At 44.4% G+C, this 24291-nt stretch overlaps 1 protein-coding gene across 4 annotated transcripts in view; it reads right to left on the bottom strand.

The window, feature by feature from the left end:
* Positions 1-3811: 3811 nt before the first annotated feature.
* The window catches only part of Ap4s1 (adaptor related protein complex 4 subunit sigma 1), a 45527-nt gene continuing 25047 nt past the window's right edge, over positions 3812-24291 (bottom strand). Inside the window, exons 2-7 of one of the 4 annotated variants that reach the window (XR_003844234.1) lie at positions 23733-23941; positions 20128-20214; positions 17800-17868; positions 11053-11064; positions 4235-4439; positions 3815-4120 (exon numbers count right to left, since the gene is read on the bottom strand). Coding sequence is in view for 3 of the 4 variants with exons in the window: in XM_029540826.1 (XP_029396686.1) it covers positions 4311-4439; positions 11053-11064; positions 17800-17868; positions 20128-20214; positions 23733-23870 (435 nt within the window). In the remaining variant the exon portion in view is untranslated. Of the gene's footprint in view, positions 4440-10989; positions 11065-17799; positions 17869-20127; positions 20215-23732; positions 23942-24291 lie in introns of all 4 variants that reach the window. The other 3 variants (XM_021202422.2, XM_029540826.1, XM_029540825.1) reach the window with 3 other exon arrangements.

Raw genomic sequence — 24291 nt, 5'->3', positions numbered from 1 at the left:
AATACCAACCATTATTTTTTATTTTGTATGTGTGGTGTTGTTTGCATGATTGTACCAAGGGTACAATACCTGTGGAGGCCAGGAGGCGGCATAAGATACCCCCGGGACTGGTGTTACCGATGGCTGTGAGCCACTTTGTAGGTGCTGGAAATCGACTTGGGTCCTCCTGAAGAGCAAGCAATGCTCTTAACTGCTGGGTCATTTCTCAGCTCCCTACAGTGGCTTTTAAAAGGCCCTTGGAGCATATTTGAGGTTGCTCAGTACTCTATACACCAGCATAAGAGACAGCCCGGTCTACAGTCTCTTACATACATGCCATTGTATTTGCACATGTCTTGCCCCATGCCCTTGGAGGCTTCGATTCATCCTATATTACTATATCCAGCACTGAGGAAATACTAAGGACACACTGTGGGGGCTTAGTACAGGCAGTTTTCCAAATACTGTGAACCTGCTCTCCCGTGAGTCCTAGGACATGGAAGCAGTGTTGTGAATGTGGAGCCAGAGCCGGGCTTTATGTCTTTTACCTCATCCGTTTTCTGCTTGACCATGAGACTGAAGTTAAGACTTAACAGCAAGCCAGGCATGGTGGCGCACGCCTTTAATCCCAGCACTTGGGAGGCAGAGGCAGGCGGATTTCTGAGTTCGAGGCCAGCCTGGTCTACAGAGTGAGTGCCAGGGAAATACAGAGGAACCCTGTCTCGGAAAAACCACAAAAAAAAAAAAAAAAAAAAAAAAAAAGGTTTCTCTTGTTTTTAAACCCTAGTTTGGGGTCAGTGGACTGTGGTACACCCGTGCACTCAGATGAAGGTGCAGCTTGTAAGTGTTGGTGTCCTCCAGCTGGGCGTGGTGGTGCACTCTCTTAATCCCAGCACTGGGGAAGCAGAAGCAGGAGGAGCTCTGTAAGTTCCATCCAGGGCAACCTGTGAAATTCTGTCTCAGAAAGAGAAAAAGGAGCTGGTCTCCAACCACGTAGGTGCTGGGACTCACATTCAGATCACCAGACTTTGTGACAAGTGCATTTATTCAGGACCCCATGTTTTGTTTTGTTTTGTTTTAAAGATTTATTTATTTATTATATGTAAGTACACTGTAGCTGTCTTCAGACACTCCAGAAGAGGGCATTGGATCTTGTTATGGATGGTTATGAGCCACCATGTGGTTGCTGGGATTTGAACTCAGGACCTTCGGAAGAGCAGTCGGATGCTCTTACCCACTGAGCCATCTCACCAGCCCAGGACCCCATGTTTTTAGACTGTTAAAAATATGAGAAAAGGTAGTATTTTATGACATGAAATTTTTTTTTCCAAGATCTCTAACCTAGGCTGGCCTCAAACTCCATGTTTGATGTTGAACTTGTAGCTCTCCTGCCTCTGGCTCCCCAGTCTTGGGATCACAGCATGTACCGCCATGCCTGCTTTATGCCTTATTAGGCTCAAACCCTGGACCTTATGGATGCTAGACGAACATCCTAATGACACTCCCAGCCCTGGGATGTCCATGGTCTTATTAGAACAGTCATAGTCTTTCACTATGGACCACATGTGGTTGCTTTGGCACGACACTGTCTCCGTAGGAAAGATAGCTGAGATTAAATATAGCTCACATACCATAAAGTATTCAACCCCTGCCTGTTTGAGTCAGTCTGCCGGGTTCTAGTCTAGCAAATTGCTACAGTGGGTTATGCTGTGACTTTTAGATCAGTTACTGCAGGCACTTAGCTAAAGGTGGTCGCACAGCATGTAGCCAACAGCCAAATCACAGCTCACTTTGAGTCAGGTGCTGTCAGACACACCAGGGTCTCCAAGCACAGTTAAAGCTCTTCAGTGTATTTGGCTATAGTATCTACTTTAATATTTAAAAAAACCACAAACTTTAATGTCTCTAAAGGTACTAGAATCTGTGCCAAGATATAACTCATCTACTATTTTAGTGTGACCCAAAAATTAATTTTGTCCACTCCCTAGCTACTTGTGGTGCACCAGTTTCTGCAGTTACCTCCACATGCTACTGATTAAGTGCCTACCAACTAGGACAGTGTCTCCCTGCTGCTGTCTCCCCAAGCCATGCAAAGGTCTTTGATGTAGATGGGGCTTTCACCAAATCTTGAGGACTTAGTGCTTGCAATGTGCATTGTCCCCATGGGCCAGAATCCTTCTCTGTGCCTTTCCAAATGCGTTCAGAACAATCCACATTTGCTCTTAGAGTCGGAAATGACTAGTTTTCTGCTCTTTATAGATTAAAACTCTAAAATCTGTATATAGAATTTTAGCCTCCTCTCCCCATCCTCACACGAGAGCAGCACAGTGCATGCCTCTCAGAGGACTGACACAGGTGGGAGGTCTCTGGGCTCCTGCTTCCACCCCTCCTGCTAGTGTGCACGTATATGCTCGTTCTTGTTAAGGCAGCTCTGAGTGGCAGAAGGTTTGGGAGGGGCGCAGGGAACGGGGGTCCTTCTCTGTACTGTTTGTTTATAAAACACTGAAGATGGGGTTAGACATGACTCATACTTGCAGCACCAGCACGACAATAAAATTGGAACATTATGGAGGTTAGCGTGGGCCTGTGCAAGGATGACACAAAAGTTCGTCAAGTGTTCCCAGTTTCTATAAAATATCTTGTGTGTTAATTTAAAAACAAAACTTTTCTAGACTAAGAGGAAGGAAAGTGCTGATGTATCAGCCTAATGAAGCTGTTCTCTTTCTTGGAACTAAAGTAAATTTTATTGATGAGCTCAGTAGGAAGACACTTTAGAATATGTCATAACCAGATGTGACAATCTGTAATCCCAGCTCCTGGGAGGTAGAAGACACAAGAGGATTGGGAGCTCCAGGTCATCCTCAGCTACGTAAGAATTTTGGGGCAACCCCTGGCTATACCGAGACCCTGCATAAATATGCAACAATAACAGTAAAATGTGCTAGCATGGCTCTTGTAATGGTTAACAATGACTTCACAGGACCATGAAGTTAATTACATGGTGGCATCATAATTGCTAAATATCCTTAAAATGGGTATCAAATGCTTCCAGAAACAGGCAAATAAATCTGAATTTCCTAGGTGTGTATTGGAATAAACCTCTGGGTGTTTGTTTGTTTGAGACAGAATTTTGCCACACAGTTCAGGTATGCCCAGAACTCACAAGGTCATTATCCCTCTGTATATTCCAAGCTGGAGGCACTACACATAACCTTGTAAAATAAAGTAAGTCTGAAGAGAAGGCTTCGGTGGTACAGGTGTGTGTACAACCCTGAGAAGCCAAGCCCAGATCTTCAGGACTTAAAGTCCGGCAGAGCAGCGCATGTCTGTGGTCCCAGCCCTGACATGCTGAAGACAGGGTCCCTGAGGCTTGATGGCCGGGTAGTCCAGGCCAATCAGTGAGCTCTAGGCTCAGTGAAAGACCCTGTCTCAAACAAACAAACAAACACAGCTGGGTGGTGGTGGTGTGCGCCTTTAATCCCAGCATTTGGGAGGCAGAGGCAGGAGGATTTGAGTTCAAGGCCAGCCTGGTCTACAAAGTGAGTTCCAGGACAGCCAGGACTATACAGAGAAACCCTGTCTCGAAAAACCACAAACAGGGCTGGAGAGTTGGCTCAGTGGTTAAGAGCACCGACTGCTCTTCTGAAGGTCCTGAGTTCAAATCCCAGCAACCACATGGTNGTTCACAACCATCTGTAATGAGATCTGATGCCCTCTTCTGGGGTATCTGAAAACAGCTACATTGTACCAAATAATAAATAAATAAATCTTTAAAAATAAAATAAATTCTCCCACAATTTAAGAAAAAAGAAAAACCACAAACAAACAAAATGGGAAGTGAAAGGTGGATGTGATCAAATACATTGTACACACAAATGACGTTCTCAAAGAATAAATGAGAACTATACTTAGGAGAAGCAATTGTGGAAGACACCAAGGTTGACACACACAAGCACAATTTAGGAAAAGTGGTAGCATGCCTGGAGCGATATGTAGCACAGTGGAGAGAGTACTCAGGGCTTTAAAGGAAGAAGTATTGAGCAGAAGGACTTCACTCAAACATCACGTGGTCAGGTCAATTTGTAGTTTATTGGCTGATGGACAAGTGCCACGCTTGCTTCACACTGCAACCCTGTAGTTCCTGCAGAAGGAAAAGCAAGGTTACAGTTACCAAGTAAAATTGTGGCTCTCTGTTAGGAGAAAAAATTGTACACAAGAATTGTTTTCTCTGCAGGAACTATGGGAGATAGCCAACCACAGTTCTCAGAAGGCTGCTGTTGTCGGTGGTCTCTTCCTTGGCCTTCACAGCACTCAAAGCCCGATGGTCTTCATCAGCTTTCAGACAGCTTGTCAAGAATCAGCAGAGGGGCAAGAATTCTGGCTCTGTTAGTTTCCACAATGCAGCCATTTAACACCATCTCATCCAAAATGATGTGGACTTTATCCAAATTAAACATTATCTAGGTCACATTAAGGAAATTAGCAGGAGAATTTAATAAATAAAAATAATAACATGGCGTAGCCTGGTATTCTCCTGGTATAAATAAACCTAAACATGCTTTTGTTTTTTAAATCCTTAGTAGACAGTACCTCTATATACATGTACATAACCTATTCACCTTGGCTAGGAAAGTGGGATAGATATTGAAACAGCCACTTAAATTATATGTGTGTGTGTGTGTGTGTGTGTGTGTGTATGTACATGTACTAACGAACGAGTGTATGTATTTGTGCTAAGGATGGAACTCAGCACCTTGCACGTTAGGCAACACTCCAGCACTGAGCTACATCACAATCCAGAACAGCATGCCGTGGGGTAGAATGTCAGTGCCCGAGCACACAGCAAGTCACAATTCAGCCTCAGTGACAGCAGGTAGTGCCTGTGGAAGCTCAGGGTTCCGGGCAGTGTGATGAATGCCTTAACATGTATTTCATTCTATTCAGAAGTAAACAGTCCAGAGTCTGGCCATAGTCACAGGGCAGGTACAAGGCAGAGCCGGGCTGCACTGACCGCTCTGTTCTCCAGGAGCCCCAGGCTCTGCCTATCCACAACAAACATCATTCTCAGACCGCAGCATCAGCTGTCTTCTCTGCCAGGCAGAAGGAAAAACAGTCAAGAGAGAAAAGAATAAAGAAGCAGAGCCTAAACTCCCCCAAGTCCCAAGCTCTGAGTTTCCCAAGTGGAATCTCTTTCAGATTCTGAAACCTTAACTTGGTGAAGCACTTACTGGAAAGCTCGTGGAAGAGGGCACTGGCAGTGAGAAACTAGACCGCGCCAGACTCCCTGAGAATCCTTTCATCTGAGCATCTAATTATGGAGCAAGACGGTTGCCATGGTTGGATATTTCTTAATTTTACATTTGAAACCTGAGATTCTGTTTTTAAAGTGCTGTTTGAAAAGAAACAACTGCTTCAAAGGAAAAACTTCATTTGACAAATAGGTGATTAGAAACACCAGTGAGTTTGTAATTAGTGAATATTTGCCAAACAGATCATTGCCTGACATTGTTCAATTCCTGCTACTCAAAGTCTCTATTGTACTTGTTCAGTGAAGTCTGAATACAGAGAATGGGACAGCCTGTGAATGACTTCAGTTTCCATTAGGCTCTGTTAACATCTCATTAAGTTCTGTGCAAATAGCCCTCTAGCAGAATAAACTTTTTCAGGAGCCGATGGGAACTGTCCCTAAGTGACCCAGAAAAAAAAAAAAAAACCCTTTGCTCTGATATACCTATTAATAATATCTTCCAATTATATAGATGATTGCTTTGTCCTAGGCCAAAGTAGGACTGGAATGAAGTTAGGTTCAGCCCTGCTCTTCAGAACCAGTGGCCAGAGTTTCCAAGCTGAGACAAAAATGGGAACCCAGTCAGGCAAATCACGCTGAAGCTGGGCGTGCATGGGTGCAGCTCTGTGGACGGTGGTTGCCTAGCACTTGTGACATCCTGGGTTTGATCCCAGCACCCTCAAAACAAAAGAAGACAAGCTGCTCAGGTGGAATGAAACTGGCCCTTGGGCTCTGTAGGCATGGAGAGCAGTGGGCTTTAGTGGCTCATTTTCCTGATCTCTGAATCAGGAAACCTCATTTTATCTGTTTAAATTGTTTCACTGATCAAACTCTTATATCTTCAGCAAATAAACAGTCGTTGTTTGGAAATCTCCTTGAACAGCTGCAGAGTGTCCTGAAATTCGAATCAGAAATTTATTGCTGAATCATATTAACCACTGGCACCCCCACATTGCAAGGACAAGGTCCTGTGGCAAGCCTGCCTTTCCCAGCCTCCTGGAAGCATGAGTGAGCCAGTGAAGTCATGTCCTGTGGACTCATGACTGTCCAGCTATCTGGGTTTCTGGCTCAAATCCTAATGCTCACCCAGTTCTGCACCACATGAGCAAACCCAGACCAGATCTCAATGCAAAGCAAAGGCCTGAAATCTGCCGGTTCCCCACAGTCACATGCCTCCTTTAAAATAGGAATCCAGCTGTTGTTCATATCTTGATTTGGATTATGAGCAACTTGTACACACTGGTGGAGCCAAGATTAGTAGCGTTTGGGCCATATGCCAGGGACCAGAAATGCATCCTATATGCCAAGCCTCAAGGCAATAGACACAGGCAAATAGTTCAGCTCTGGCATTTGGAACAGGAGGAAGCAAGAATGAACTGGACTGTGGTCCATCAATTCAAGCAACCAGGGAAAGAACTTTCTTCAGCCTGGGTTGAACATGACTAACCCTGAAGACCACATACAACTTTACTAAATCCCATGTTTCTCAACATGGAAACCCAAGAACATGGATATCTATGGAAGGCAAACTGTAACAGAACACTAGATGTGACCTACACAAGGAGCTGATCTCCAGCTCCTAAAACATCGGCATCTTCTATGTTTTATTTTCCTGATTAGGATCTTAGGTGGTCTCACTTGCCTTGACCTTGCTACGGTAGTTGAAGATGGCCTTGAACTCCTGACCCTTCTCCCTCTGCCTTCCCATCATACCCAGCCTACAGGATTTTAAAATTAGAATATGGTGGGTTAATCATCTTTAGTAAGTGAGAGAATGGAACAAAACAGGGTCAAATGGAATTTCAGAACAACTGCAAGGCACAGCCCAGCTTAGACACCAGAATGGCTTCTTCTAGGGAGCTGGAGAGATGGCTCAACAGTTAAGAACACCCACATAGCAGTTCACAAACATCTGTAACTCTAATTCCAGGAGATGTGACACCCTCTTCTGAACTCTTTTGGGTGTTAGGCACAGATGTGACACAGAAATACATACAAACAAAGCACCAAACACAGCAAATAAATCTAAAAAAAAAAAAAGTTAAAGTATGAATGTAAGCTGTGGGTTTGTCTGCATTTCTTACTAGCTTGCTTTCCTGGGATTGAAGCAGAGCCTTAGGAATGCTAGGCTAGTGCTCACCCGGTGAACCACTCCCCAGCTCAGCACTGGGACAGAGGAGCCCTGTCTCCTGGTCTTCAAACTTGTCACTACTTTTGACTAACATAACAAAGACACAAGGGACAAAGTGAGTAGGGCAAGACAGAGGGAGCTTTGGAAGAGATGGTAGCAGGAGGAGTGGTACCTTGGAGGTCAGAGAACAAAACACAGGTAAAGCTAAGAGCTGGGGGTGGTGCGTCCCAGCCAGCACTTGGGAGGACACTGTGAGGCGCTTACTCCCCACAGGGTGACTGAGGTGCTCAGTCTCAAGGGGACAGTTTACTCAGTGGATACCACTGCACCAAAGGGTTCTACACACTGGAGCGGGAGTGAAGGGTCTCAACAAGCCATTAGTCCTGAACTGATTGCTTGTGCTTGGGACATTTCTGTTTAAATCCCATCTGTCTGGTTTTGTAAGTCTCAGCTGGAAGAAGAACAGTAGTGTGTACTGAGGAGAAATGTAAATGGTCCCCCTTATTTACAGGGAACCTCAGCCTTAAATGGCACAGGGAAGAAAGGGGCTTCCTGGGTTCTGACACCCCTTCTCTGTTACCTCACCCAAGCCACCCTCATCCTGTCAGCTCTGTGTGAGCAGAATAGGAAAAGTTCCTCAAAGACTGAGGGCGCTGAGAACCAGGTTCCAAATGTGGTAACCGCTTGTGTTCAAACTTTGAGGCTGAAGAGAGCATCCTGGGGCAGCCGCTGTTCCAGAGGCTTCTGTGGCACTGGAGAGTGGGCTGCAGAAGCGTTGGCTTCCCTGTGGAAAGCAGGAACTAGAGTGGAGGCTCCATGAACTGCCTCAGGATTCTCTGAGGTGATGTGCTAAAGAGAACCATGCCTGAGTCCTGAGTTTTGGATCAGCTGTGGTTTGAATGGTTACCCTGGACTAAAATACACAACATGTTGAGGAAGAAAGGGTGAAATGAACCACGTGGTCTGGATTGGTGGTGCACACCTTTAACCCTAGCAGGCAGTCTGGTCAGTTCCAGGTCATAGCAAGTTCAAGATCAGCCAGGGTTACGTAGAGAAACCCTATCTCAACAAACAAACTCTACAACAACAAAAAGGTAAAGGAGAGATAAAAACACAAATTGTGGGTCTTGGTGTAGAAAATAAGTTGAAACTAGAAAGCTGGATCATTCCGGAAGTCTATAAAGACAAAAATACCTGCCTCTCTTTCCAGTAAACACTAGTTAGCATAAACCACTCCAACAGGACCAGCGAAGCCCATGTGTATCTGCGGCGGCTTCAGAGCCGTCTCAGACAGCTGGGGCTAGAAGTTATGGGGCAGGTTACTCAGTCCCTCCCTGGATCCACGGCAGCGTCCCAGGCCAGGCGGAGTGAGTACCCAAGCCTCTCTGCCCTGATTACCCCTCTAAAATAAATGTGTCTTGCTCAATACAACGGGCAGTCAGTGGCAGGGCCAAGTGGATCTTGAGTTTTTGAACTGCACAAGTGTCTGCTAGCTCTTGTCATTTTCCTGGTGATTTTCAAATATTTTTTCAAAAAGCTTTTTTACCCTCCCGTTCAGTTAGAAACAGATTTGTTTTGAATTGCTTTAAGTGACTGTACTGGCTGGTTTTGTGTGTCAACTTGACACAAGCTGGAATTATCACAGAGAAAGGAGTTTCAGTTGGGGAAATGCCTCCATGAGATCCAGCTGCAGGGCATTTTCTCAATTAGTGATCAAGGGGGAAGGGCCCCTTGTGGGTGGGACCATCACTGGGCTGGTAGTCTTGGATTCTATAAGAGAGCAGGCTGAGCAAGCCAGGGGAAGCAAGCCAGCAAGGAACATCCCTCCATGGCCTCTGCATCAGCTCCTGCTTCCTGACCTGCTTGAGTTCCAGTCCTGACATCCTTTGGTGATTAACATCAATGTGGAAAGTGTAAGCTGAATAAACCCTTTCCTCCCCAACTTGCTTCTTGGTCATGATGTTTGTGCAGGAATAGAAACCCTGACTAAGACAGTGACTTAGTTAAGAATAAATGCCATGGGGCTCAGTGGTTAAGAGCACTGTTGCTCTTCCAGAGGTCCTGGGTTCAATTCCCAGCACCCACATGTGACTCACAATCATCTCTAACTCTAGTTCTGGGGGAATCTGAGGGTCTCTTCTGGCCTCCAAGGGCACCATGCACAGAAATGCACAGATATGTACACAAAGAACAGCACATACATGCATACATATGTACACATAGAACACCTCCATAAAAAAAAAAAAGTCAGACTGTGACATACACTGCCCAGTCTTGGCCAAAAGGATCATAGGTTAGGTCATTCACCGTTAGGGAAAGGTCAATCACCTTCCCACCACTGACTTAGAAGTCTCCAAAGGAATATGTGACGGCTATTTCCCCAGGAGACTGTACTGATGCAGATATATTGATTTGAGCAGTGGCTTCACATAAACACATGCTCACTGTGTAGCACTGGCTGGCCTAGGTTTCACTGTGTAGACCTTGCTGGCCTAGAACTCAGAGAGATCTGCTTGACTCTGCCACCTGAGTGCTGAGACCAAAGGTGTGTGCCCCATGTCCAGTCTCAGGGGCACTTATGTGCACTACATGTACTTGGGGTCCAGAAGAGGCCCTGGGACCTGTGGACCCATAGTGACAGGCAGTTGTGAGCTGCCTGACGGGGGTGTTCAGAGCCAAGGCCAGGTCCTCTCAGGAGCAGTCTGCACCCTAACCACTGAGCTTTCTCTCTGGTGTCAAAGCTGGCAGATAATCTTAGAAGTCACGTGTTATACTTTCGGAGACTTACAGAAAGTCTGGTGAGCGCCTGCCTCTATCTGGGACCCTGGCTGTGTTTATTCTGTTGTAAGATGCTAGGTCTGAATCCAGGGCCAAGCACACGCTAGGAGGTGTTCTACCACTGGACTGCATCCCCAGGACACACAGACAGTTTAGATTTAAAAGAGAGAAAGAACTTTTTCTGATATAAAGAAATGAACATAAGCCAGGCAATGTCTTTAGCCTCCAGCTAATCTCCCAGAATGCCTCCTTCTGTTCCTGAGGAGCTTTCTGGAAATTTATCCTGGAGGCCTAAAAGTGCAGTCTCTCTCTGAGAAAACCAAGTGCTTTCTCTGTAGGATACACATGTTGAACAATTCTATCTGATTTATATACATATGTATATGTATAATATTTATATATCTTTGTTTATATGTAATAGTTATTTTTAATATATAATTTATTTTTATTTCATGTGCATTGGTGTTCTGCCTGCGTGTATGTCTGTGTGAGGGTGTCAAAAACTCTGGAATTAAGAGTTCCAGAGAGTTGTAAGCAGCCCTGTGGGTGCTGGGAATTGAATCTGGGTCCTCTGGAAGAGCAGCCAGGGCTCTTAACCACAGAGTCATCTCTCCAGCCCCATAGCAGTTATTTTTAAACACCACCACCCCAGTTCTTTGTTTGGAGAAAAAGCAAAAGGAACCTCACAAAGTGTCACCTTTGAAAGGGTTGACCGGGGAGTCCTGTGGCCCGCTGGCTGTGGCGCTGCCTTAGCAGAGCTGCACATTAGTGTCCTGGATGCTGCCGAGTCACCCTCCAGCATGATGACACTTACCTGGTTACATCCCGAGTGTGCTGTTTGCCACATACCATGGAAAAATGTACAGAAAAAGGATACATCTAATTCACTCTGGAAAAGAACACAAGAACACACAATACACGGTGAGAAGACGACCTCAGACAGCAGCAAGTGTGGCTCTACACCTGCTGGAGCCAGAGTGGGGGAGCCGCAGCTGGAAACCGAGACAGGGAAAAGAAGGTGAGGGCTAAAAAGCTGCAGCCTAGAGGGTAGAGGGAGAGCTGGGGTTGGTGGCTCATGCCTGGAACCTTGGGAAGCTGAGGCAGGAGGATTGCCACAAACTTAAGCCTGCCTGGGTTGACAGAGTAAAGATCCTGTTTCAAAACACCAGACAAAAACAGAAGCAAACAAAAGTATGGGGAATAATAAAGTATCAGAAGCCTCAGGAATATGCCTTCTCTTTGCATCCATTGATTTACTTCAAGAGTTTATCATAAGGAGGCTGAGAGAATGGTGATGGGATAGACAGAGTGGAGCTATTACAACAGCAAACTATGGATAGTAAGTCAAGGAGCTATCAAGGGGGGATTAGGTCAGTAAATAATAGCCACCAACAAACGATGGGTTCATGGTGAAACCAAGCTGCGGGGATAGAACTGTCTCACATGCATGCCTGCCTGGACCTTTGTTCACAGCGAGGGTCCTTGTTACTCTTCTGCTTACAGGTCACGCTCGGAGTCCACACTGGGCGCCACTCTGGCGGTATACAACCTGAGTCTTAACAGATGGGTAACACCAGGAACCCATCCTCTTTGTCTTCCTGCTTCTCTGCACCGAGTTTTTGTCAATAAAATAGTTATGCAGTGGGAACAGGAGATGGAAATGAGGTCATATGTGATAGGGAGGGAGAGGCAGCCTGGCTTCCTCTCTCCACAGCGGCAGTGCACACTGGGAACCCCCGGAGACTCACCAGCTTGGCTTTTGTTTTGAAAGTATGACACTGAGTTGCTTTTCTCGTGCAACAGCATGAAATGCATTCCAAATTTAAGCTGCTGAAACTCTCTAAGATAAAAATACCCCAGGAAGAATGCTCAAAACTCACAAAGCTAAAAATAAGTCTTAGCTGACAGGGCACCCTCTGTGAGGCTGCGGCCTTGTTCCTTCCCCACGCTCTTCCTTCTTCCTGTCACTCTGCTCTGGCTAGATCCCGATGGGGGTCATCCCTGGTGCAGCACAAGCCCTGCACTGTCGCCTGGGTTAGGTTAAATCTGGCTCTTGACTTTTGTGGTCCATAGAGTCACCAGCTCGCTCTCTAAAATGACAGCTATAATTCTACATGTGCTGTTTATTTTTAGTAAGTGAATATAGCAATAACTTAAACACCTTGCAGCAGCAGAGTCTGAGTCTCCTTTTTTGTCCTTCCTGCTTTAAGACATTTTGGAAATTATATTCTTTCTGGACGAGTGTCACTTGAAAGTGGCTCCCTGGGGTATCACAGACCCTGGCTTGCCTCCAGTCTATTCTAACATGAGAGTGCTCTCCTGGAGGGGCAGGGACCAGGGCTGGGCTGATAATATGGCCACCACCTGCCCAATGTGAGTTTACCCTGAACTCATTACAATCCAATAATGTTTCAGTTTCCTAGTCACACTAAGTGCACTGTACATGTGCAGAGCTGCCCACAGTAGTAGCTGGCAGGCTGGCAGTATTTCTAGCATTGGGAAGGGTTATAGACACTGCTTACGATTCTCTGTCTACACAGTCAACACAGACATAGGTTTAAGGCTACCTTCTTGTCTGCTATCCCAGCATGCCCAGCTTTGGAAATCATCTGATCCCTTCTCTAGCTCCAGCCGGGGGTGGGGGGCACCCATCCCTCGGAGATGCATGACTTGCACTGCCATAGCCCAGTAGCCATCGTCCAAGTTCCATCTCTTATAGGAAATTGCTGACAAGCCTCATGTATTAAGGCTACCTTAATGCTTCCAAGCTTCTCCGTGTATCAGAATCACTGGAAGGCCTGGTAAAATCAGACTGAGGGACACAGGCAGAGTTTCTGATCCTGTGGGACAGGGTGGAGCCCAGAGCTTGGATTTCTAGCAAGTTCCCAGTTTATACTGCTGTTCCAGGAGCCAGACTCTGGGGGCCACTGCCCTGAGGCAAAGAACGAACTGGCTGCTTCCCCATGAAGAACTACAGAAATGCATCCCAGGTCATGGAAATTGGATTAAAGACATTACTTCCTTGTTCTTTTTGAGACGGGGTCATGTGTTGTCTGGGTTGGCTTCTAATCCAGCATGAAATCAAGAAAGACCTAGAACTCCCAATCCTCTTGCCTCTCTCTACCTCTCCCATACCTCAGAAGACATAGCTTCTAATCACTAGTGCGGCATTCTGGTACTAGTGTGCTCAGCATTGCTAGCTACGGAGCAGTGTCCACTCACCGCCGCAGGAAGCAGCAGTGTGGATCAGCTCCCTCCTAAGCGTTTTATATACAGGCAGAATGAAATAAACAAACTTGAGAAACAGTAAGTTTGGGCTACAGCTCAGCTGGTGGAGTGCGTGCTCAGTAAGCACGCCTTCAGTACGGTGCCATCGGGGTGTGGTAGTAGTCGTCTATGATCCCAAACTAGGGAGGTAGAGGCAGGAGGAAATCTGAAGTTCAAGGATAACTGGGATGGTGGTTTCAATATGCTTGGCCCATGGGAAGTGGCACTATTAGGTATGGCCTTACTGGAGGAGGCGTGGTCTTGTTGGAAGAAGTGTGTCACTGTGGAGGCGGGGCTTTGAGGTCATAGATAGATAGATAGATAGATAGATAGATAGATAGATAGATAGATAGATAGATAGATCTATATATATAGTCAAGTCTGGCCAGTGTGAGCCAGACCTTCCTCTTGGTGGCCTACAGAAGAAAATCTCTCCTAGCTGCCTTCAGATCCAGATGTAGAAGAGCTCTTGGCTCCTTCTCCAGCACCACGTCTGCCTGAAGGCTGCCATGCTTCCTGCCATGATGATGCCAGACTAAACCTCTGAAACTGTAAGCCAGTCCCAATTAAATGTTTTTCTTTGTAGGAGTTGCCTTGGTCATGGTGTCTCTTTAGCATAAAACCCTAACTAAGCCATGTGGGATACTGGAGGCACTGTAGTTGGTGTTGGTAATAATACCAACCATCTCCACTGATTCTTGTTTAAAAGACAGCTTCATTTCCAGCTTACCGTAGAGCTACGTTAGTCAGGATAGTGTGATACTAACAATGCTATGTTCAATGGACTAGAAATGAAAGGCTAGAGATATGCTTTTGCACTTGATTTAATTAAAATTGTTGTTTTGTTTGCTGACATGGGGTCTCATGCAGCCCAAGATGGCCTTGACCTGATGGTCCTGGACTCCTCCCTGCCTCCCTGCCTCTGCCTCAGGCCTGTACCACCATGCCTGGCTCAGCCCCTGTGAACAGCTGCTTCACAGCAAGAAGCTGGGACAGTCAAGGATGGAGAAGGGCAGTTCTTTCAACAATTGCTACTGAGACAAATAGATATCCACATACAAAACAATAAACAATGTTACACGCCTGTGATTCTATCTTTGGGAAGCAGAGGCAGGAGGATTATGAATTCAAGGTCAGCTTGGAGCTACACATTCCTCCAAACTAAAATAGGAACAAAATAAATCAAGATGATCTATAATTTACGACATAGAAAAATTATTTAAAATGGATGAGAGACAAATTTAGAAACTAAAATCAGAAAACATTGGGAAGAAAACAAGGGGTGAATGTAAAGGCTTTCTAAACACCACACCAAACATAAGCAACAGGGAAAGTCACTGTCTTAGTTAGGGTCTCCATGCTCTGAAGAGACACCATGACCAAGGCAACTCCTATAAAGGCAAATATTTAATTAGGGCAGGCTTGCAGTTTCAGATGTTCAGTTCATTATCATCATGGCAGGAAGCATGGCAAAGTACAGATAGGCATGGTGCTGGAGAGGGAGCTGAAAGTTCTACATCTTCATCCAAGGGCTGCAGAAGGAGATGACTATCTTCCAGGCAGCTAGGACCAAAGTCCACCACCACCATGGGACCACTGTGACACACTTCCTCCAAAAAGGCCACACCTACTCCAAAAGGCCACACCTCCTAATAGTGCAACTCCCTAGGCCAAGCATATACAAACCACCACAACCATAGACTGACTGGTTGCCATTAATAAATCTTTAGTGTCATTAAAAACTGAGCAAAGGATTAAGCAGACATTTTTCCAGAGGTTGGCCTCTAATTCACTTCATACTCAGTAGAATGGCATGGTGATGCCTGCCTTTAATACCAGTGTTTGTGAGGCAGAGGCAGGACAATCTGTGCAAGTTTGAGGCTAACCTGGTCTACATATTGAGTTCCAGGCCAGCCAAGGCTAATGAGATCGTATCTCAGAAAATGAAGGAGAGAAAAAGAAAGACAGACAGAGAGACAGAAAGAAAGAAAGACAGACAGAAAGAAAGAAAGAAAAAAAGAAAGAAAGACAGACAGACAGGTAAGATTTGGTGATGGAAAAATCAGAATATTAATATTGCTAATAGGAATTTAAATAATGCAAGTACTAGAAAACTGCTTGCCAGTTAATAAAAATATTAAATATGAAGGTATCATAGTATCCAGTAATTTTTCCTCCCAGGTATATAACCAAGAGAATTTCATTTAATTAATGTATTTATTTAAAGACAAGGTCTCAGTATGCGGCTCTGGCTGTCTTGTTTGTTTTTGAAGCTATGTTTTGTTTTTTGAGACAGGGTTTCTCTGTGTAGCCCTGGCTGTCCTGGAACCTGCTTTGTAGACCAGGCTGGCCTCGAACTCAGAGATCCATTAGCCTCTGCATCATGAGTGCTGGGATTAAAGGGGTGCATTACCATATCAAGAGTTTTTTTCTTTTAGAATTAAAAAATGTGACAAAAATGTTCATAACAGCACTATTCTATTCATAATAGTCCCAAAATGAAAATAAGTTAAATGCACATCAATGACAAATGGATTTAAAAATGTGGTATATATTGAGCCGGGCATGGTGGCACAAGCCTTTAATCCCAGCACTCGGGAGGCAGAGGCAGGCAGATTTCTGAGTTCAAGGCCAGCCTGGTCTACAAAGTGAGTTCCAGGACAGCTAGGGCTACACAGAGAAACCCTGTCTCAACACCCCCCCCCCCCACAAAATGTGGTATATCCATACAACAGAATAATATTTAGCAATGAAGACAGGAATACTGATAATGCTATAATGCTGATGAATCTCGAAAATATTGTGCTAAGTAAAAGACAAGCTATAGAAGCCCAAAGTGTACAATTCCATTCCTGTGACGAATCTTAATTTTTTTTTCTTTTTTTCTTTTTTTTTTTCCAGACAGGGTTTCTCTGTATAGCCCTGGCTGTCCTGGAACTCACTTTGTAGACCAGGCTGGCCTTGAACTCAGAAATCCGCCTGCCTCTGCCACCCAAGGGCTGGGATTAAAGGCATACACCACCACTGCCCGGCTCCTGTGACGAATCTTGAACAGGTCAGACTCTATAACAAGCCAGTGGTTACCTAGAACCTGGTGTAGGTTGAGGGGAGTTATGGGGGAAATGCCAGCGAATATGCCTTTCTGTCATGTGGCATGACTAAATGACAGTGGTGACAGTTGTAAGATTGTAAATACTAAAACATGACTATATAAATTAAATGGGAAAATTTATGGTATATGAATTACATTTTAATACAGTCACTAACATTTCTAAAAAAGGATGGCTGGAGAGCATATCCTAAAGGAAAGTTGACTTTTGACTGATAAAGCAAAGGTTTAGATGGAAATAGTTCTTCTTCTTTTATGTTATTTTACATGTTACAGGTGTTTTGTCTACATGCACGTCTGTGGTATGCCACATCGGTACTACATGTGTATCTGGTACACATGGAGGCCAGGAAAAGGCATCGGATCCTCTGGAACTGGAGTTAGGAATGACTGTAGCCTCCATGTGTGTGCTGGGAACCAGAAGCCATGTCTATCTGCAAGAACAAGTGTTCTTAACCTCTGAGCCATCTCTCTAGTGTCATGCCCCTGCCCCAGTCCCTGACCCTTTCTCTTGTGTAATAGTCTTCTTGGATAGGCTGGTCTTGAATTTGCTACGTGGTCAAGGATAACCTTGACCTCCTGAGCCTTATGTTCCACCTCCTAAGTGCTAGTTAACAGATGTTAACTAGCTCTACTGGAAATGCTCTATTTGGAAATGATTTGGGGTTTTTTGTTGTTGTTTTTGTTTTTTTTGTTTTTGTTTTTTTCAAGACAGTGTTTCTCTGTGTGTCCTTGGCTGTCCTAAAACTCACTCTGTAGACCAAGCTGGCCTTGAACTGAGAGATTTACCCGCCTTTTCTTCCTAAGTACTGGGATTCAAGGCATGTGCCAACACTAACTGGCTGGAAATGATTCTTTAGGTAAAAAGGGTTCTATTATCTTAGGAAATAAAGCAAAAGGAATGTAAAAACAGCAAGTTAGATGAAAAATGTCCTGATGGACAGTCAAGTGCTCAGAGGGACTTGGTCTTCTGAGAACACTTTGTGCTGCTTACTTTTTTTTTCTTTTTTCTTTTTGAGACAGGGTTTCTCTGTGTAGCCCTGGCTGTCCTGGAACTCACTCTATAGACCAGGCTGGCCTCAAACTCAGAAATCCGCCTGCCTCTGCCTCCCAAATGCTGGGATTAAAGGCGTGTGCCACCACTGCCCGGCTACTTTAGCTTTTACATGTTAATTATATCAATACAAAACATTAACTTGCACCCAAATAACTCAATTTCTAGAAAACTGTTTTTTTTTTAAGACTTACCACTCTGCTGAAGTACTCATCTAAAACTTCCACGAAGTTGTGTATAAATTCATAGATAGCCATCTCATTCTGAAATAAAAGAAAGGTGTAATTAATTTTATCATACTCCCAGGTTAAAAAAATGCCCCGTGGTTTCCAAGGTTCCAGAGCAGCATCCCAGTTGCCGATGTGCAAGTCAGCCTGTGACTGTTCCTGGTACAGACAGCACTGTGGCTAAGGATGTAGGTTAGTCGGCAGAGCCCTTAGGTAGGATGGTGCGCCTAGCATGCACAGAGCCCTGAGTTTATCCCAGCACCACACACACTGGGGATGGGAGTGCATGCCTGCAATCCCAACAGCCCGGTCTATGTGAGACACTGTCTTAAAATAGGAAAGAAAGAAAAAGAAAAGAAATAAGGGTACAGGACTGGAAAGATGGCTCAGTAGTTAAGAGCATGGACTGCTCTTCCGAAGGTCCAGAGTTCAAATCCCAGGAACCAAATGGTAGTTAACAACCATCCGTAATGAGATCTGACGCCCTATTCTGGTATGTCTGAAGATAGTTACAGTGTACTTATCTATAATAATAAATAAATCTTTAGGCCTGAGCGAGCAGGGCTAACCAGAGCAAGCAGAGGTCCTGAAATTCAAATTCCCAGCAACCATTGGTACAGTTACAGTGTACTCATATATACATTAAATAAATAAATAAATCTTAAAACAAAAAAGAGGGTATAGATGCTGATTAATGAAGGAAATATAGAAAATGCTAACCAGTCAGACTATTTCAGTCTGTGATGAATCTGAGCAAACTGAAACTTCAGAGCATAGATTAGAGCCATGAACTCCACTTGGGACCAAAACCAACTGGCTGAAAGCAACTCTAAGGTTCTTCACGGATGTTACTTTATATCTGTGAGGATGGAGAAATTCCTTCAAAGTGACTCAAAACAGTCCACTGAGACTTCCAAGTCTCTTCCATGACTCGATGGACACACCGAGGTGAGGCAAGCCCAGCCCAGCCCAGCCCAGCCCGACCAGGCCCAGCACAGCCCAGCCCAGCCCGGCCCGGCCAGGCCCAGCCCAGCCCAGCCCAGAACATCATAGCCATGTATTTTGCTGTGACCTCTGACATGGAGGTCATGTTTTTTCTTTTTCCCACATGTGTGGAGTGTGCACATGAGTATATACATTTGTTATGTGTATACATACATCTGTGTGTGCACATAAAGGTCCAAGGTTAGCTTCTGCTATCTTCCTCAGTTATTCTCCACTTTATTTACTGAGGTAGGATCAGCTTAACTCCAGGATACCATCTCTGTCTCATGAATGCTAACTTTATAGGTTGGCCACCATGTCTGCCTGGGTTGTATGTAGGTTGTCCATAATCCACATCCTGGTTTTTATGCTTATATGACAAGTGCTTAATTCACTGAGCCCCAAGTCCTAGCCTGAATTTAATAGATGACTGACTGTCTCCTGTGCCTGTGTGAGCTGCCCTATTGTGTAACAGGGCAAGAGGAGGGTATTAGTATTGCTTATGAAAAAGAAGCAAGTCAAGTTAGGCCTGGCCGCCCATATGTAGTCCCAGGAACTCTGGAGGCTGAGCTGGGAAGGGTAAGCCTCCAGGTATGGCACCAGCCTGGGGAGCATAGCAAGAGGTTGCTACAACCGAACAAAACAAGGCAAAACAACAATAAAACCCTCACACAAAACGGGCAAGCAAGACGGCTCAGTGGGAAAGGGATGTGTCACCAAGCCCGATGAGCTGACTTTGCTCCCCAGGACACACATGGTAAAAAGAGAGAATCAATTCTTGCAAGTTGTCTTCTGAGCACCACATGTATGCTATAGCACAAATAAATAAAATGTAATAAAGCAGTTGAGTGTGGTGATATAGGCTTTAATCCCATCACACAGGAGGCAGAGCCAGCCAGATCTCTATGAGTTCGAGGCAACCTGGTCTTTGTAAAATTCCAGGTCATGAAAGGCTATATAGTGAGACTGACTCTAAATAAATAAATAAATAAATAAATAAATACATAACTCAAATGTGTGTGTGTGTGTGTGTGTGTGTGTGAGAGAGAGAGAGAGAGAGAGAGAGAGAGAGAGAGAGAGAGAGAGAGAGAGCAAAACCAACAGCAAACCCACACACATAAAAAGGAAAGCATTTTATAATCTCCGCCTCCCTAACCACGACCTGTTCACCTAGACTCTTTCTCTGCCGTACAGCTCTCTCAGCTTCTCCCGAGACTCAGATACTCTGAAAGAGGCTTACTTGCTCTTGAGGAGCAAATTGGAAAAAACTTCAACTTAATGAGAATAAAAATCTTGCATCTAGCCTCTTACCTCAGTGTCATTAACTCCAACCACAACAAAGAGAGCTGCGTATTGCCGGTAGATGAGTTTAAAATCCTTGTATTCAATGAATGAGCACTAGAGGAAAGATAGTGAGATGTTAATGTCTGGTTGACAGAGATGTCTTCGAACAGCATGCATAACTCCTAGGTTACTCACTGAGTACCTAGAAACTTCAGTTGTTACACATTAAATTGTCAAGCAGCCTTTGCGGGCTCTGACAACATCCAGTGGATTACTAGAAGCACTTCCAGGAGGAGAAGTTAATTAGGAAAGTCTTGGAAACGAGTGGGTCGCTCTCACAGGTTCCCACTCTGCCTCTGGTCCATTCCTTCTCTTGGCTCCCTGTGGAGCTCAGCAAGCAGAGCTGATTAGCAGTTGAAGGCACTTCAACGTGAAGATGTACGAACATGCTGAGAAGTATACTTCTAGCTTTCCATGAATTCTTGGAAAGCAATCAGATCTGCTCAGTTCTGTACTATTTAATAGTCATGGAGGAACCAGCACAAGGAATCTTGTCTGTCTGTCTGTCTATGTATCCATCTATCTAATCTATCACCATCCATCATCTACCTGTCTGTAACCTCTCTTTCCAGGGTGTGTGAAAAGAACCAATGTAGATTATTTTATAAATTATGTAATAGGAGCCTTTGTGCAGCAGATGCTAGGCAAGATTTTCCATTGTAAATATTGCTTCTTATGAATTAATAACTAGCTTATGACTCCTGCCTGAAGATAAAACAACTCCTTTCTCATTTATCTGTTTCCTTCAGCATCTGTACACAGGGCTATGGGCAGGAGACAGAAGGCTGAAGGCACAGCCTAAGTCTTCGGTGTCAAGGTGTGCTTGGCCAATGTGATAGAGCATGAACTTAGTGGCTTTGCTCTTGGACACCCAGTGTCCCTGAGAATGAAGCCACATGTTTTGACTAAGGAAATCCCTCCATGGGGAGGGTTCTTGGCAATTATATTCCATGGAGGAATTTCAGGATTTAATGTAAAATTAGGACAGAGGCCGATGGATCGTGCCTTTAATCCAAGGCTGAGGCAAGGGTATCTCAAATGTATGACAGCCCAGGCTTCAGAATGTGGACCTGCCTTAAATTTAAAAAGCAAGTATGTTCTGGGATGCCTTGGTGCTGTTTGTATTTTGATATTAATTCTGCTTCCTCAAGAGGGGCTCCCCAGACGAGGAGGACTAGATCACTCACTCAGGAGATCTCACTGAACCTTCTCCCATTCGAACTGGTCAAATGAAGGCTAGAGCCCATGACTGGGCAGTGGAAGGGAAAGGTGGGACTGGAAGTCTGGGGGTTGTGTGTGTGTGGGGGGAGAGGACAGAGGAGGAAGAGGTGGAAGCCAATATGGAGCAGAACCACTGGCCAGGAGGAACTGAAAGTAGCAAAGGCTGAAGAACAAGGGAGGCTAGTGACAGATATGCTCAATCTAGGCATATAGCTTATAAATATACTCTGGTGCCTATGCCAAAAGTTCAGTGGTTTCTTTTTAAAATAAAAATAATTTTAGAGTACTCCAAAAGTCCACCAGTATCTTTACTCCAAAGGGTAAAGTTCAAATGGAAATGCTGTTTAAATTATGGCAGGCTTGTGGATGGTGGGAGGGCTCCAACGGGTACATCAGGGTGTTTCCCACATGGGTGATAAACACAGCTCTTTATTAGTTCCTGTTTCTATCTGATGCCAGGGAGCATCGTGTGCCCACAGCAGGCCACAGTAATAATCAAAGAGGAACCAGGAGAGATTGCAATTGGAAAACTGATTTTCAGGCTAAGGGAAACACACTTGCAACATGCAACTTCTGAGTGTTGATGCAACATGGTATTGTATGACAGCTGATGCTGCCACTGGCACCCTGGAACCCTCTCCAGGGAGGTGAGAGGGAGAACTGAGAAAACATGAGTGACTCCAACTTTGTAATATCTGTCCAATGCTCTCTAATGGAGTAGACAGCAAGGACTCAGACTGAATAATTCTCTAAATTCTTTGAAAAAATGGACTCAGTTTGTAAAGTGGGCTACAGTGTAGCAGAGTGGCAGACTATGTGCCTACCAAGCACACATAAGGCCTCGGACTCAAACTCTAGCACCACAAAGCCATTCTTTATTATGCTAGTGAGACTCTGGGTTCTGGTAAGAGGATTTTTTATTTTATATGATTTGTTGACTGCCATTTCCCTTATTTACATAATAAAAAGCAAGTTCACACTAAGTTTGTTTTTAAATTACTAGTTCTGGTATTATATTGATTGTAAGTTGTAGGATTTTGAATCACACTGTGAATCCTAATTATATTATTTACTGGAAAAAAATCTGTTTCTAGTTGTGGTGTGACTCAGCCTTTAGCACACACCTTTAATCTCTCTGGCTGGAATACAGACATGCCTTTAATCCCAAACAATACAGGTAAAGTAGTTTGTAGAAGGAAGCTCCCATGTTTGAAAGTGATGTCTAATTGAGTGGCAGACAAAGTGACAAATCAGAGAAAGATTTGACAGAATAGGATACGCCCACAGTGCAGGGGAGAAAGGAGGCAGTTTACTGTGACAGTGGTACAGAGACAGGTTGTAGAGAAAGAACAAACTAGGCACAGGTGGGAACAGAATGAGCCAGAAGATGAGAAGGAGTCGAAAGATTAGAACAGATGGTCTGGAGAGATGGCTCAGTGGTTAAAAGCACTGACTGCTCTTCCAGAGGTCCTGAGTTCAATTCCCAGCAACCACATGGTGGCGCACAACCATCTGTAATGGGTGAAAAAAAAAAAAAAAAAAAAAAAAAAAAAAAAAAGATTAGAACAGATTGCCAGAGTTAGTTTGAAGCCAAGTAGAGCTAGAAGTCAGAGGCCAGAGAGAAGCCAGATATAAATCAGTCAGTCATCTTGGAGAGGATTTGAGTCAGAACAGCTGAGTTGACCCAGTCAGCCAGAGTTCAGAAAGAACAAGAAAGGGTGAGCTTATTCAGCAGTAAGTCTCAGAGCTGAAAACATTCTAGGACTAGATAAGATGGTAAAGAGGCTAGAAACTTCCAGGACGAGGCTTAGATTAGCAGACAGAGGCAGTAAAGCTTTTGAGATGACAATTAATTCAGGAAAATAAAAATTACTTTTACAGCTGTAAAAATGGTAAGCAAAAGAGAATCATTATGCACATGGAAATCATATTATTATCCTCTGGCACCACATGGGTCTTGAATTTCCCTACCACACCAGTCATCTGACCTTCATGTTTTGGCTTACAGAAAGCCACCAGCTGCAGACACTGCTGAGAGTTCCAATGGCTGAATTTATATGAGCAGAAAAAGATTATGTCCTCAAGCAAGAGTAAATTTAGCAGCTATTTTTATGATAAACTAAGACAACTATTCTAAATAAAACCCCAAGGCTTTCCTGCTTGCCTCTTGTCCTATTACAGGGATGGTAAGAGTCACACTTCCTTTCGTCTGCCTTTCTCTTTAGTCTTTATTTCCCTCCCAGCCCTTGAAGGAATATTGTTCAGAGAGAATAATGGCTCTTGAGATAGCCACAACAAGCCAGTGAAGGCAGAGTTGTCGACCCAGGGAGAAAAGAGCAGCAGGCACTTACTTGTTCGCTGGACCGAGACAGGCAACTCTTGCTGACCTCAGTCTCCAGAAGCGCACGTTTATTAATGTCAACATGCTCGTAGTACTTAGACAGTCGGGTCTGCCCTTGCTTGTTCACCATAAGGAAAAACTTGATCATTTTTTCACCTTTTGCCAGTTTCTTTCCAATATCATTTAAAAGTTATGGCAATGGATGACCGTAGCTAGAACCTGTAGAATAAATGAACAACAGAAAGGCAAGATTACATTTCTCATAGACTCCCATAGGTCTGTTTTATAGGTGAGCCAGAAGTAAAGGAAATATTGGACACATGCATTACTCATTCCTAAGAATGAAACGAGATTTAAAGAAGAGCCAAATACACGATTTTCATCAGTTACTACAAACATACACAGTCCTATTCCTGCCCAGCCAATCTGAGTTCCATGGGATCTAAGCATGCCAAGCTCTGCCGAACATAATGGAAACAAAGATGTGATCATTTGTTTTCTCTCTCTCTCTTTCTCTCTCTCCCTCTCTCTCTCTCTCTCTCTCTCTCTCTCTCTCTCTCTCTCTCTCT

Source organism: Mus pahari, chromosome 7 (genome assembly GCF_900095145.1).
Source record: "Mus pahari chromosome 7, PAHARI_EIJ_v1.1, whole genome shotgun sequence".
NCBI lineage: Eukaryota > Metazoa > Chordata > Mammalia > Rodentia > Muridae > Mus > Mus pahari.
The sequence above is the reverse complement of the archived record's forward strand: the minus strand, read 5'-3'. Positions and strand labels throughout refer to the sequence as shown.